The sequence below is a fragment of the Dasypus novemcinctus genome, chromosome 14, assembly GCF_030445035.2.
Source record: "Dasypus novemcinctus isolate mDasNov1 chromosome 14, mDasNov1.1.hap2, whole genome shotgun sequence".
Lineage (NCBI taxonomy): Eukaryota > Metazoa > Chordata > Mammalia > Cingulata > Dasypodidae > Dasypus > Dasypus novemcinctus.
Genome location: NC_080686.1, coordinates 95,483,592 through 95,498,060, shown reverse-complemented (window position 1 = coordinate 95,498,060; position 14,469 = coordinate 95,483,592). Strand labels below are relative to the sequence as shown.

General features: G+C 43.2%; 1 protein-coding gene across 1 annotated transcript in view; it reads left to right on the top strand.

The window, feature by feature from the left end:
- KCNQ3 (potassium voltage-gated channel subfamily Q member 3) overlaps positions 1–14,469 on the top strand; it is a 338,886-nt gene that overhangs the window by 286,338 nt on the left and 38,079 nt on the right. The window contains 2 exon segments of the mRNA XM_004464870.5: positions 1,123–1,218; positions 2,547–2,641. Coding sequence (XP_004464927.2) covers positions 1,123–1,218; positions 2,547–2,641 — 191 coding nt within the window.

Sequence of the window (14,469 nt, the reverse complement as noted above, 5' to 3'; positions counted from 1 at the left end):
TGCCACCCCAGGAGCCTGGGAGCTCCCTGTATCCCAGGGCCTTGCACAGAGTAGGTCCTTCAGGTGTGTAAGCTCCTTTCCCTTCCCTTGTCATTTACGGGTTCATGTCCAAATGCATTGCCCTCGAGGGGAAGTTGTCTAATTATCGACTTGCTTCCCCACAGCCCAGGATCCAGAAATACAATAGCACTTAGTGAACTTACTGTGTGCCGGCTTCATGGCAAATGCTTTCCATGCATTATTTCATTCAGTTTTCACAACAACCCTGAGTTGTGTGCTGTATTTATTTCCATTTTGCAGATGAGGAAACTGAGGCTTAATTAGGCTAGTAAATGTCCCATAGTCAAGTGGAGCCCCAGGTCCAGCTGGTCCGAAAGCCCGGCTCCTCATCACCAAGCTAGGAAAGAATGATCCCTCTGCCACCTTCATCTCTGTCCTTATTCTGTCTCCTGGCAGCCTGACCTTGTCTTTTTTTTTCTAAGCTATTTGACCTTGGGTCTATGGCATTTCCATATCTCAGTCTCCTTATCTATAAAGCAGGTGGGGGGGGGGACAGAGGGCTGTTACCAGATCTCTAAGTTCTCATTCAGCTTGACAGTATGTACCTCTCTGCATCTAATCCACATGGAATTCTGACCTGAAAATCAAAACAGATCACAATTCTGAGAAATTCCAGCTATAGGAAAACTCTCAAGTGACAGTACAAATAGCTAAAATATTTTTTAATCAGTTACATTTACTGGGCATCTACTCTGTGCCATTCCTTAGTAGGCAGACCCCATACATTATCTCCCTTTTTTTCCTTAATAAAATTTTGAATAGGTATGACTGTCTCACTTTATTGTGAAAGAGACTGAAATGCAGTGAAATGCCCAGGGTCCTAGAGCTGGAATGTGGCAGAGGCAGAATTTGAACCCAGGACTTCCTGATTCAAGGCTTGTTGCACTTAACCCAGCTCCCTTCTCCCTGCAGAAGGAAGGGACCTTTCCTTCCTCCATCATGCAGGGTTGTCTCTGCCTGTCATAGAGGCCCACTGAGCTCAGTACCACCCAAGAGCTGGGGAGTGAGGGTGGACACAGGGTGAGGGCTGACTGCTGGGCGGGGGCTGACTTCTCTTGCCAGGGCATCCTGGGGTCTGGGCTGGCCCTCAAGGTACAGGAGCAGCACCGTCAGAAGCACTTTGAGAAAAGGAGGAAACCAGCTGCTGAGCTCATCCAGGTCTGTTTGCCCTGGCTCACTGCCAGGGGGTGAACTGGGATGGGATGCAAGGCCCCTGCGTGTGTCCGTGTGTGCCAAGGCAGGAGTGGGCATGTTCATGCACAGTCCCCGTGTGTGCCCAGGTGTGCCCAGGCAGGGGTGGCCATGCTTGCAGCGGCTTGCTTGTGGGTGGCTGTGGGTTTTTCTCTGATTCTCTACAGACATTGTCTATGTGTGTACTGAAGGTGGCAGTCCCATCACTCTCCCATCAAAGTTCTAAACCAAGCCAGAATAGACAGAAGACTTGAACTAGGCTTCCTTTTCCTACAACTTCCCACCCCAGCCTTGATCTGGGGAGCCACAGCGGGGAGACAGTCTACAGAGCAGGTGCTTAGACCATCAGCCCACGGAGAACTGTGGGCATCTCACATCCGCCAAGGACAGAGCCCACGGCCAAGAGTGGAAAATATGGAGCCGTTTCTTTCCTTTGCCCTGCCTAGTAGACAGTCAAAGGGCCAGTGAATGTCAGCTGCCATCTCTCCATGTCCTAAATCACTACCCCTCCCACGGGCTGGGGGCTGGGGAGAGTCATGGGAGCAAGTTCCGGTTTCATGGTTGTCTGGGCTCTCAGAAACACGGAATAGGCCAGATGAGTTCCTTTGCTCTAGCTACATGGGACTGAACGTCTGAGTGTGGCCACCTACTCATGGACATGGGCCTAGTTTTAGTGAATGTATCTGTGGGTCTGTGCCTGGCACAGGATCCTACATGATGTGATCCTACATGTTGTGATTTCTCAGCCAGTCCTAATTTCTCAGAGTCTGCCCCACTTTTTCCCCAAATCATTACAGTATCCCAGAAGTTCTAGTATGTTCTCACCCAATCTTCATCTCCCACCTCTCTTGCATCCACAAGTGTAAGAAAAGATAGTGAATGTCGTCCTACCATTAGACTGAGATGTCTAAGGGAACCTTCCAGAAAGAGTTGTCCCTACCCCTTTCAAGGATTTATAGCCAACACCCAGAACCCTCTTTTCTTCCTCCTTTCCATTCCATTCCATTCCATTCCATTCCATTGCATTCCATTCCATTCCATCTTGTACCATGTCCCCACCACCTGCCACCAATTATAGCTCAGGAACAGGGATCTGGGATGATGGGATCAAGGAAGCTTTTCTTCTCAAAGGGGCTACAGAGAACCAAGAAGCCCAGCTGCTCAGGATGGTAGCTCAGTGCACACTCAAACTCTTAAGGGTTCAGGGTTTACAAAATGCTTTAATGGCAGTGGATTCTATGCCAAAGTTTTACATGATACCTGGTGATTCCAGCCCCCTCTCTTCTCCTCCACAGGCTGCCTGGAGGTATTATGCTACAAACCCCAACAGGATTGATCTTGTGGCAACCTGGAGGTTTTATGAATCAGTCGTCTCTTTTCCATTCTTCAGGCAAGTGGCGTCTCACTTGAATGTTCGGGGTGTGACTGGGCCTTCCCTCCCACCCCCCATGGGTAAGAATTTGTGTCTGGGACCTTTGCCATGTTCTGGAGGACTTCCCTCAGGACAGTGGCTCCCAAGCTGGGCTGCACATTCGAATCACCCGGCAAGCTTAAAAGATCCCAATGCTTGGGCCATACCCTGAGTTGACTAAATTCATCTCCAGGGATGAGAATCAGCATTAGTATTTTTTTCAATATGTTCAATTGACTTTTTTTTTTTCATTTTTAAAGAAGTTTTAGATTACATAAATGTTACATTAAAAAATATAAGGGATTCCCATATGCCCCACTCCCTCCTCCTTCCATACTTTGCCACATTAACAACGTCCTTCATTAGTGTGGTATATTTGTTACAACTGATGAGCTCAAATTGAAGCATTGCTACTATCGACTACAGTTTACACTATGGTTTACACTCTGTCCCACACAATTTTGTAAGTTATGACAAAATATATAATGGCCTGTATCCCTCACTGCAATGTCATGCAGGACAAATCCAATGTTCCCATATTACATCTATTCTTCCCTCTCTCATCCCTCAGAACCTCTGGTGGCCACTGCCTTTACATCAATAATAAGAGTTCTTCCATTGCTAGAATAATAATAAGTCTGTAGGAGAGTAATAGTAAGTCTACTTCAGTCCATTATTCATTACCCAATTTTGAGAATTTGGGGATGGTGATGCCCACTTTGCTTCTAATTGAGAGGGAGCTTAGATCCCATAGAGCAGATGGCCGGAACTATCTTGCTTGCAGTTGCAGACACTCTCTATTCCTTGGGGTGGGTGTTGCCCATCATCATTTCCTTGTTACTTATCCTAGGTGAGTCCAATGAACCAGAGAGTAGGTGTTACAACTCTGCTGAAATTCAGGGCTCAACTGGCATATGGACAGATCAAAGATTTAAGTCTCTGGGACATATATTTATCAAGTATAATGCTAATTATGGATTCAAATAAAAGGGGCAAAAAAGCCATGTGTAGAGAACCTATAAATAGTCTAACTCTGTTACACTGGGAGCATAAATTCCAAAGTAAGGCCCACTGACAGGGTGCCGAATTCCTGAGCTATCTGCTCTGCTTATAGTTTCTGGATATCTCCAGAGCCCTCAGGAGTCCCGCTATTTGAGGCATTGTTTGTTGTGGTAGTCAATGAGATCCTGCTGAGACTTGTGTAGGGGTAACCTTTGGAATGAACTCCCAATTCACTTTGAAATCTCTTAGCCATAAAAAGTCATTTGTATTTACCTTTTCCCCCTTTTGGTCAAGATCTTTTTCCAGAAGCATAGCTAGTTGGTGCTTGGTAATAATCCCTTGGTGCCAAGGAGGCTCATCCCCAGGAGTCATGTCCCATGCTGGGGGAAGATAGTGTATTTATATGCTAAGTTGGCTTAGAGAGAGGCCACACTTGAGCAACAAGGAGGCTTTCAGGAGGAACTCTATGCTAAGTTTCAGTTTCACGGGAAAAGGTTCATAGACACAATCATGAATGTCAAGGGCCTAGCATAATGGTCTGTCTTCCTTCACTAGACATTGCCCTTGCACTCAGGGGATTCTTGCTGTTATTAGAGATGGTAGCAAAACTCTGCAGGATAGGAATTGAACATTCTTGCAGTTATTGTGTGGATCTCCACCCACCAAGACAATGTCTCATGAACACTTGAACATATTCATATAGAATAGAATAGATGGAATGCTGGGCATTTTTAGGGCATTAGAATTGTTTAGCTTGATCTTGCAATAACAGATACAGGCCACTTCAAATTTTGTCAAGACATATAAAAGTTTATGATCCAAAATGTAAACTATAATGTAAACCATTTACCATGGTTAGTAGCAGTGCTTCAATATTTGTACATTACATGTAACAAATGTACCGTTGCATGTAAAATGTTAGTAATTAGGGAGCAGGGAAAGGGGGAGGGTGTTGGGTATATGGGAATCATCTGTGTTCTCTATGTTACTTTTCTGTATCCTAAGGGTCCTCTGAAGATAAAATGAAAAAAGTATGTTATTTTTCTGTATCCTAAAGGTCCTCTGAAGATAAAATGAAAAAAATATATGAAAGAAAATGTCAATATATATACAAGACAACAGATCTTACAGTGGTGAAAGACACGATGTCTAAAGTTTTTTAAAGTTTTTTTTATTATTTCAAATTGTTTTAAAATTTTTTGTATTTTACTGGTTGTTTTTTAATTATTATTTCATTTTCTTGTTAAATTTTTTCAGTTATTTTGTTGGCTTCCTTTTTGGAGAGGTTTTGGATCACAGAAGGGTCACAGCAGTGGTGGGGGAAGATCACTGCTGCAGGGTGTCAGTGATGTGGGGATGCCTTGGAAGGGGTTTACCTGGGGCATGCCTCTAAGACATATGAATATGTTCAAGTGTCCATGGGACATTGTTAGCATTAGTGGTTTTCAAAACTCCCAGATGATTCCAATGTGAGGCTAGGGTTACCTGGAGGCAGTGTGGAGTGGCTGATGGATGTCAGCTCAGTAGGCTGAGCAGGAGAGGGAGTCAGCCTTGCAGCGGATCCACCTGGCAGGCCTGGAGGCTTCTGCCCCATGACAGTGGCCCCCACCCACAGGTGCAGTTGGACTGTGAGAAAGGGGAGATGGAAGAGGGAAGCAGAAGGAATCTTCCTATGCCCCTAAATGTGTTGTCTTTTCAGAGGTGGGGGACTGAATTAAAGGCATCAGAAAAAAATTAGAACATCTTCCATAGGCCAGCCCTCAATGCAAATGGAAAGAGAGAGGAAAGTTAGTATTTACTGGGTGTCCATGACATCCCCAGCATTATTCTTATGTCATTTAATCCTCACGAGTACCCTGTGAGACAAATCAGTGGTTCTCAAATGTTAAGATTTGTTACAATCAATAGCATATGGTGAAAATGCAGAACTAGCACCCACTTTCAGCAATTCAGATGGAGATAGGGCTGACAAAGGCATCTTAAACCAGAGCCCCGGGGTGATTCTGACACAAGTGGTCCGGTCCCCACTTGGAGACGTGTGGAATGGTCAGTATACTACCCCACTTACACAGATAAGGGAACCAAGGCTCAGAAACTTTGAACATTTTGGCCAGTGTCAGGCACATCAAAACTCATGATGGTGCCTTCACTACTTGGGCTTCAGAAGGTATTCCTTTCCAGGTTTTAGATATGGGGTCCTGAGCTCAGCTTAATTGTGTGGCTGGAATGCTGGACTTGTAGAACCCTTAAGTTGGAAGAAAGAGTAGAGGGACAGTAGCCTTGTACCTGGGGCTGGTACCTGCCCTGCAGCACAATTTCTGCCACGTGTCAGTGGTTACAAAGGTTCAGAGCACAGTTCAGTACTACATAGGTGACTCCCTCTCCCATCCCACCTTCCCTGCCCACTCATTATGGGAGCTGTGACCATAATGAGGCAGTCTCTGAACGCTGCCTCAATTAGCCATCTACCCCTATTCACCAGATTATGGTGAATATTTAGTGAAATTCAAGAGATCTGTGTTTTACTGACTCACTTCCCTGCATAATGCCCACCAGTGGATGACCATGGCAATGAGGAAAAAGTTCCAGCTCCTCACTGCCATCTATGAAGCCCTGCACGATCAAGATTGTTTCTCTCCTGTCATGCTCTCACTCCTCAGGAAGTTTCAAACCCCTGTGACCTTTCTCACTCACATCATTCAGGCCACCAATATTTTTGAGCACCTTGTATGTGCCAAGCACCAGGCCAGACAATAGAGGCCCATAGGTGACTTGCTAAGGAATCTGACCTTGATTCTGAAGACAACAAGCATCCATTTGCTCTGGAGAATGGCATGAAAAGAGCTGTGGAGGGAGTTTGGAAGATGGATTGGGCAGGCTCTAAATTCAAGGCACGGAGATCAGGTAGCAAATTATTGCAGGATTCATGGTAGGAGGAAATGAGGTCCTAGACCAAAGTAGGAAAGGGGTGTAGGAGGGAACCTGAAAGTGAGTAAGCACAGGTAACAAAACATGGGGCCCAGTGATCTGTGTAAGAGTTAGGGACATGAGTGGAATCAAGACTTCAATAAATGAATGACAAAGTTTTGGACTTACTGACTGTCTTTTCACTTGTAATTTAACTTAGTAGATGACCTATATGTATGCTTTTGGTTCTAAAATTCTATTATTGCTGATAATTGTTTAGGTTTTTGGATACCAATAAAGCAGAGTCTTCTTAGAATGGGCAAGGGAGAACATTGTGACCTAGAACTCAAAAATGAGAACATGTCCAACAGGTACAACCAAGTTGAATGCAAAAAAGGATTTTCATTTGCTAGGCATCTCAAGTTCTTGGCAATGGGCCCATTCTTTGGGGTTGATGTATTATAAATCAGGCATTGTCCTTACTGTCAGAGCCTTGGAGGGATACATTTTGCTGCAGACAGCTGCTGGGATACAGGAATGGCTTTTAAACTAAGAAAGAACATTTCTTTCTTTTTTTGTTTTTTCAAGGACAAAAGGATAAGTTCCTTAAAGAAATTCACTTAGCAACCATTCTGAAACAAAGCGGTCTCTTAGGAAAAGAATATTCCTGAATTCCAACCCACTCCATATGTTCATGGCAAAGAAGTGTCTGATGATACACTGGTGTGTCCTCACCTTCTCCCAATCATATTTGCTGTTGTTGTTGTTAATTACAGATTTGTTGAGATATAATTCATGTGCTATAAAGTTCTCCCTTTTAAAGAAGACAGTTCTGGAGTTTTTAGTATATTCACAATGTTGAGCAGCTATTCCCAGAAGCTAAGTCCTGAACAGTTCCAGCAACCCAAAAAGAAGCCCTGTAGCCATGAGTAGTCACACCACTTTCCCCACTCCCCAGCTGCTGGCAACCACTAATCCATTTTCTGTATTTTTTCTGCATATTCTGAGCATTCATATAAATGGAGTCATGCAATACGTGAGCTTTGTGTGTGTCTTCTTTCATTTAGCATAATGTTTTCAAAGGTCATATTTGCTGCAGCATGTATCAGAATTTCATTCCCTTTTATGACCAAATAATGTTACATTGTATGGATATACCGCATTTTGTGTATCTATTTGCCTTAGTTTTCCAGAGCTGCCATCGTAAATATCTCAAAGTGGTTTTGGCTTAACAACGGGTATTTATTGGTATTTATTGGGTATTTATTTATGGTTTTGAGGCTAGAAGTCGTCCCAATTCCAGATATTGGCAAGACATGCTTTCTTCTAGAGTCTGTATATTCTGGTGCTGACTGTTGGTATTCCTTGGGATTCCATGGCTTGCATGTCTACCTCCCATCACCTGGCAATGTCTTCTTTTCGGTTCTTCCACTTTCAACTAAATTCAGGCTTCTTCTTATGTGGCCGTCTTCTGGTTTCTGTTTTTTTCCCTTTGTAAATAATATGGATTAAGACCTACCCTCATTCATTTGGGCCATACCTTAATTAAAATAACTTCCTCAAGAGTCCTATTAACAATGGGTTCACCCCAACAGGAATGCATATTAAGAGCACATCTATGTTGGAGTATATAATTCAATTACCACTGTCCACCATCTGAACTCCCAAAAGACATGTTCCTCCCGTACATAAAATACATTCACCCATCCCAATATCCCAAAAGCCTTAGGCCATTCCAGTAACAATTCTAAGTCCAAAGTCTCATTAAAATTAGTTGTGGGTGTGGTCTGTCCAGAGACAAAATTCCTCCCTCTCTTTGGACCTGTGAAACCTAGAAAACATATTATCTGCCTACAAAATACAGTGGTGGGACAGGCATAGGATAGACATTCCCATTCCAGAGGGAGAAACTGGAAGGAAAATAGAGGTCATGGACCCTAACTAAGCACAGCTAGAATCCAATAGGGCAAACTCCATTAAAGTCCAAATTTTAAGAGTCATCTCCAGATCAAAGCTTTGTCCTCTGGGTCTGCTAGAGCCACCACTCCACCCTTTTCAAGTGCTGGGGCAATGACCAGGCTCTTCCTGATCCCTGGGGCATAGGCCCCATCCTCTCTGAGAACCTGGGTGTGGTCAGGCTCCCCCCAAACACTGGGGGATATGCCCAACCCTTTCTTGAGCATTGAAGTGGTGACCTCACTCTTCCTGAATATTAAGGCGGAAGCCCCATATCTCTCAAAGCACTATGGCACATCCACCCTTTCCACATGCCTGGATGGACATGTCTCTTGGCCCAAGGAGATCTCTTCAGCCCAGATCTCATTTTTCCTTCAATTAGTCCCTTCTGTATCCTCTCAACCCAGGCTGGCAGTGCTTCTGCTCAGAAAATTCTCCAAAACCTTGCCAGTTTTGTGTGTAGTTTAAGAGGGTCCAAACCATCAGGCAAAAGGATCTTCCAAAGACCTTCCTAGATAAGTGCATTTCTAATTCTGGCTTCCCCTGGATGGATGGTTAGATCTATGAGTCATATGCCTAGTCTCCTTAGCAAAGTGCTCAGTCACACTCTCATATAGAGCCCAGGACTCAGGGAGGGCCTAATAGAGCCACGTCTGGCACTAGTCTCATGGAACACTAGCTGCATAGGATGAGAATTGTTTCAGTTATCTATTGCTGCTTCCTTTGTGCTTAACAGTTCAATCCTCAGTTCATCCCTTTCCACCCTTGTTTCACTATAAGCAGCAAAGAGAACTAGGCTGTAACTTCCACACTGTGGAAATCTCAGCTAAATATCCAGGTTCATCACTTACAAATTCTGCCTTCCATCCAACATCAGAGCACACTTTTGCCATGTTCTCTACAACTTTATCATAAGGATTGCCTTTCTTCCAGTTTCTAATAACACATTCATCTTTTCATTCTGGGCCTTATTTAATATCCATATATCTACCAACATTCTGCTCACAATGACTAAAGCATCATCTAAGATGACAGAAACTTTCTCTATAGAGTTCACTTATTTCTGAACCCTTATCAGATATGCCTTTAATATCTATATCTCTTCTGACAGACTCTTCAAAGCAATTTAGGCTTTTTCTACTAACTGTCTGAAAATTCTTCCAGCCTTTACCCATTATTCAATTCCAAAGCTATTTCCACATTTTGAGGCACTTGTAATAGCAGCTCCCCACTTCTGGTATGAAAAACTGTCTTTGCCTAAATTGCTATAAAAAATACCACAAATTTGTTTTGGGTTTAACAACAGGGTTGTATTGCTTCATGGTTTTGAGACTAGAAGTTCAAAATCAAGGTGTCTGCAAGACTTGCTTCTCCCAGATTCTCTAGCTTTCTGGTGCTGGCTACTGGCAATCCTGGGGGTTCCTTGGCTTGTTTCTCTGCTTCCCATCTCACACGGCAATGCCCTCTCCTTTTGTCTGCTCTGTTGGTTTTCCTTCTGGCTTCTAGATCCTGGTTCATCTCATGTTTCTCTGACTTCTGGCATCCAGTTTCTTCTCTTTACAAGGCCTCTAGTAATTTGGATTAAGACCGACCCCAATTCAGTTGGTCACACCTTAACTAAAAGTGTCATCTTCAGAAGGTTCTATTTACACATGAGTTCACACTCATGGGAATGTGGATCAAGAATAAGAACATGCCTTTGCTAGGGTACATAACTCAATCTACCACGTCAGTTGATGGATATGGGTTTTTCCCACTTATTTTTTCTATTATGAGCAGTGCTGCTGAATATTCACGTACCCATTGTTGCATAAATATATGTTTTCAGTTCTCTTGGGTATAGAGAGAAGAATTGCTAGGTCATATGGTAACTCTGTGTTTTAACTTTTTGAGGCACTCCTAAGCGATTTTCTAAAGTAGGTGAATCATTTTACATTCCCCTCGAAGGCTGGAGGATTAAGATGTATCACCCTTCCCCAGCAATGGAGCTATATCTAAGTTTCCAGCTCATGGTAGTCATTTGTTAATATACAGGTATCTATACACTTGGGGATAACAGTGATGGATGATGGGGTTTGGTTTCTATTTTTCTTTTATTACTACTTAAAGTCATAAATGCATTGTGTTTTGATTGAAAATTATCTCAGAGAAATTCAAGTTCAAGCCCCAATTTTTTTATGAGAAGAAACTGAGTCCCCCAGAAGATCAGGAACTTTCCCAAGACACACATCATGTTGGGCATAGCTCATCTTCTGATTCTCCAGCCAGTGGAGATGGTATATACTTCATACAAGTAGGTGGTAGGAGGCTGGGAAGGTAAACTGGGGCAGGGGGGGTATTATATGATGCATTCTTTTTTTCAAAAAATTTTTGTGGTAACATATATGCAACATAAAATTTGCCATATTAACCACTTTTAAGTATACAATTCAGTGGTATTAATTACATGTATAATGTGGTGCTACCCTCACCAAGATTATACATTTTTATATGCAAGCAGGGATAAGGACAGGTGTTAAAAACCAGATGTCACTTTCCATTAACAGAAGAGCATGTACACTGACTGATTCCCCAGAAGTAGTATTGAGATTATATCTGATTTGACATATTATAGAGCTGCACTGTCCAACATAGTAGTAGCCACTAGCCACAGGTGATTACTGAGCACTTGGATGTGACTAGTGGAACTGAGGAGCTGAATTTTTTATTTTATTTAGTTTTAAGTGACATAACCATGTGTGACGAGTGGCTACCATAGAGGCAGCTCTGGAGTCAGCAAGTGGTGGAACTGAAATGACAACAACCTTATTTAATACATGAGAAGATTTAGACCCAGGAGGAGAAGGGACTTGACCAAGATGGCTCACGTATTCGCATATCCAGGACTTGGTCCTGGCATGACCGGGGTCAAGATTATTGGAGTGCATAGAACTAGAGAAGGGAATTATATGCAGCTATCATTCCATATGCCAAATAATATTGGATCCACTTTCACATGTGCTATCTCATTTAGTCTTTGAAACATCCTGGATGGTAAGTAGCAGGGGCAATCCCATTTTTCATAACTCAGTTTTTATAGGTGAAGAATCAGAGCATCAGCAAAATTAATTAACTTGTCCAATGTCACCCAGCTGGTAAGTGGTGGAATCAAGATTGGAACCCTGGTCTTAAACCAAAGCCCATGCTTTTTCCACTGTATCTCAGAAAAATATAAAATGCTATTTAGGAAGAAAACTGGGTAAAGGGAAGATGAGAAAGGGTTATTGAGATAATAATACCCTTTTCTTCCAATTGTTGTTGTGAGGGGTCAAATTGAAGAAAATGTGGGAAAGTACCTGCTGTAGTACCTGGCCCAGAGTAGGTATTCAGTCCACTTGTTGAATCTGGGCTAGAAGGAAGAATTGATGCTTTAACACTGAGAATATGTAGGGCAAAAGGAGACAGTAAACTCCCAAATTATAGCCCTGGAAATCTCCAGTATTGACAGCACATCCATGTACACCCTGTCTGGAACATGGATACAAACCATTTATTCACTTTTTCCATTCATCCAGCAAATCTTTATTGATCATCTATTATGTTCTAGTCACTATGTTTGGGAACAGGGATATAACAGTGAACAGAGCAGGGTCAGCTGTGCTGATCCTGCCACAAGTTTGATTAAGACAAGCAGAGAAGTGTCCACTGGACCTTTTCTTTTGGAGTTTGTTGGGTTTGACTACAGCCATTTCAGTGGAGCAGCCGGCATAGGAGCCAGGTTACATGGACTAAAGACAGACATGGGAATAAGCAGTGGGGAGAGCTGGAGGGGGATGTGGAGCTAGGGCTTTTTCTCTTGATGAGAATGGGCTAACAGAGATCATTTGGATGCAGTAGGAGAGGGAAAGGATTACAGGAGAGAGCAGGGGAGAGTACATGGGCTTCGAAGCACTAGGGAAGGGATTGGTCTCCATTAGGACCATGGACCCTTCACCCACTGGCCTGGAAGATTGCTGGGTGGGTCAGTTCAGGTGTAGGAGGTTGCCAATTTGGAGGCTGGACCATGAGGCAGAACTCAGTGAATGGTGAGGCAAGGCTTTCCACTGGAAGAGAAGTAGAGGAAGTCTGATGAAAGAAGAAGAAGCAAGAAATCATTGTCTTGAGGATGAGAACGGAATGGGAAAGTGGTGCCTTTGGTTCCTTAACCCTGCCATCCACTGTGCCATCCCAGTCCTGCCCTCTAGCACTCCTGCCTCATCTTCACCTTTTGCCTTCCCTACCTTTCTTGGAGTCAGAGACCCAGAGGGTTCTAGAAGATCAGAGCTGTCCACATCCTTAGTGATAAGTCATCCCTTACCTAGAGGCTGTATGATGGACCCACCCAAGGCCACACTGGAACTAGAAGCTGAGCAGACCCATTTATTGGAAATCCTTAACTCTTAATTCTTAACTTATTAACTTGTACTCTTTATGCTGTGGCATGCCACCTCTTCTCTCCATTCCTGCCATCCCTAGCTCCCAAAGATAGGCCTGTCATTCATTCAACATCTATTGAGCACTTTACATGCTGGGGGTGGAGTTGGGGGGACCCAGAACTTAGAGCAAAAAACCTAAAAGTGTTCACCTCAAGCAAGTCATGGACTACCACATACTTCTAAGACATATGGTCATGGAGATAAATAACTGAGTAAGGTCCCACATATGAAGAAATAACCTCCATCTAGACCCTGGGGACTTGGATAGGAACCTCAGAGAGGGGCTCCTCCCCCTGAAACTAAAGAATTGAGGAGGTGATGGTGGACAATGCCCATCCCAAGGAACAGAGAGTGTCTACAACTGCAAGCAAGATAGCTCCACCCATCCACCCTATGGGATCTAAGCCCCTCTCAATTAGAAGCAGAGTGGACATCACCATCCCCAAATCCTCAAGATAGGGGAATGAACAATGGACTAAAGCAGAAATATTATTATTCTACTACAGACTTATTATTCATACTATTTTAGCAATGGAAGAACTCTTATTGATGTAAAGGCAGTGGCCACCAGAGGTTCTGAGGGATAGGAGAGGGAAGAATAGGTGTAATATGGGGGCATTCTCAGGACACTGGATTTGTCCTGCATGGCATTGCAGTGACAGATACAGGCCGTTGTATATTTTCTCATAACTTACAAAACTGTGGGCAACAGAGTGTAAACTATAATGTAAACTGTAGTCCATGATTAGTAGCAATGCTTCAATATGGGTTCATCAATTTTAAAGAATGTACCACACTAATGAAGGACGTTGTTAATGTGGTACAGTGTGAGAGGGGGAGAGGATGGGGCATTTGAGAATTCCTTATATTTTTTATGTAACATGTATGCAATCTAAAGCTCCTTTAAAAAATTTTAATTAAAAAATAAAATAAAATGTGGGATCTAAGCCCCCTCTTGATATAGAGGTGGAATGGACATCACCAACCCAGGGTCCACAGGATGGAGGAATAAAATATGGATTAGAGTGGACTTACTGGAACTCTACTATAGAAGTATTGTGACTAGTAATGGAAGAAACTGTAGCACTAATGTGGAGAAAGTGGCCATGGTGGTTGCTGAGGGCAGGGAGAGGGAAGTAGAGGTGTGATGTGGAGGTATTTTCAGGACTTGGAGTTGTCCTAAATGATATTGCAGGGACAAATGCTGGACATTATATATCCTGCCGTAACCCACTGAATGTACTGAAGGGAGAGTGTAAACTACAATGTAAACTATAATCCATACAGTGCAGCAGTGCTCCAAGATGTATTCACCAAAGGCAAAGAATGTGTCACAATGATGAAAGAGGTTGTCAATGTGGCAGGAGTGGGGGGTGGCGGGGGCATGGGGTATGTGGGAACCTCTTAGATTTTTTAATATAACATTTTTTGTGATCTGTGTATCTTTAAGAAGAAAGATAATTTTATAAAAAAAAGAAAAGAAAAAAG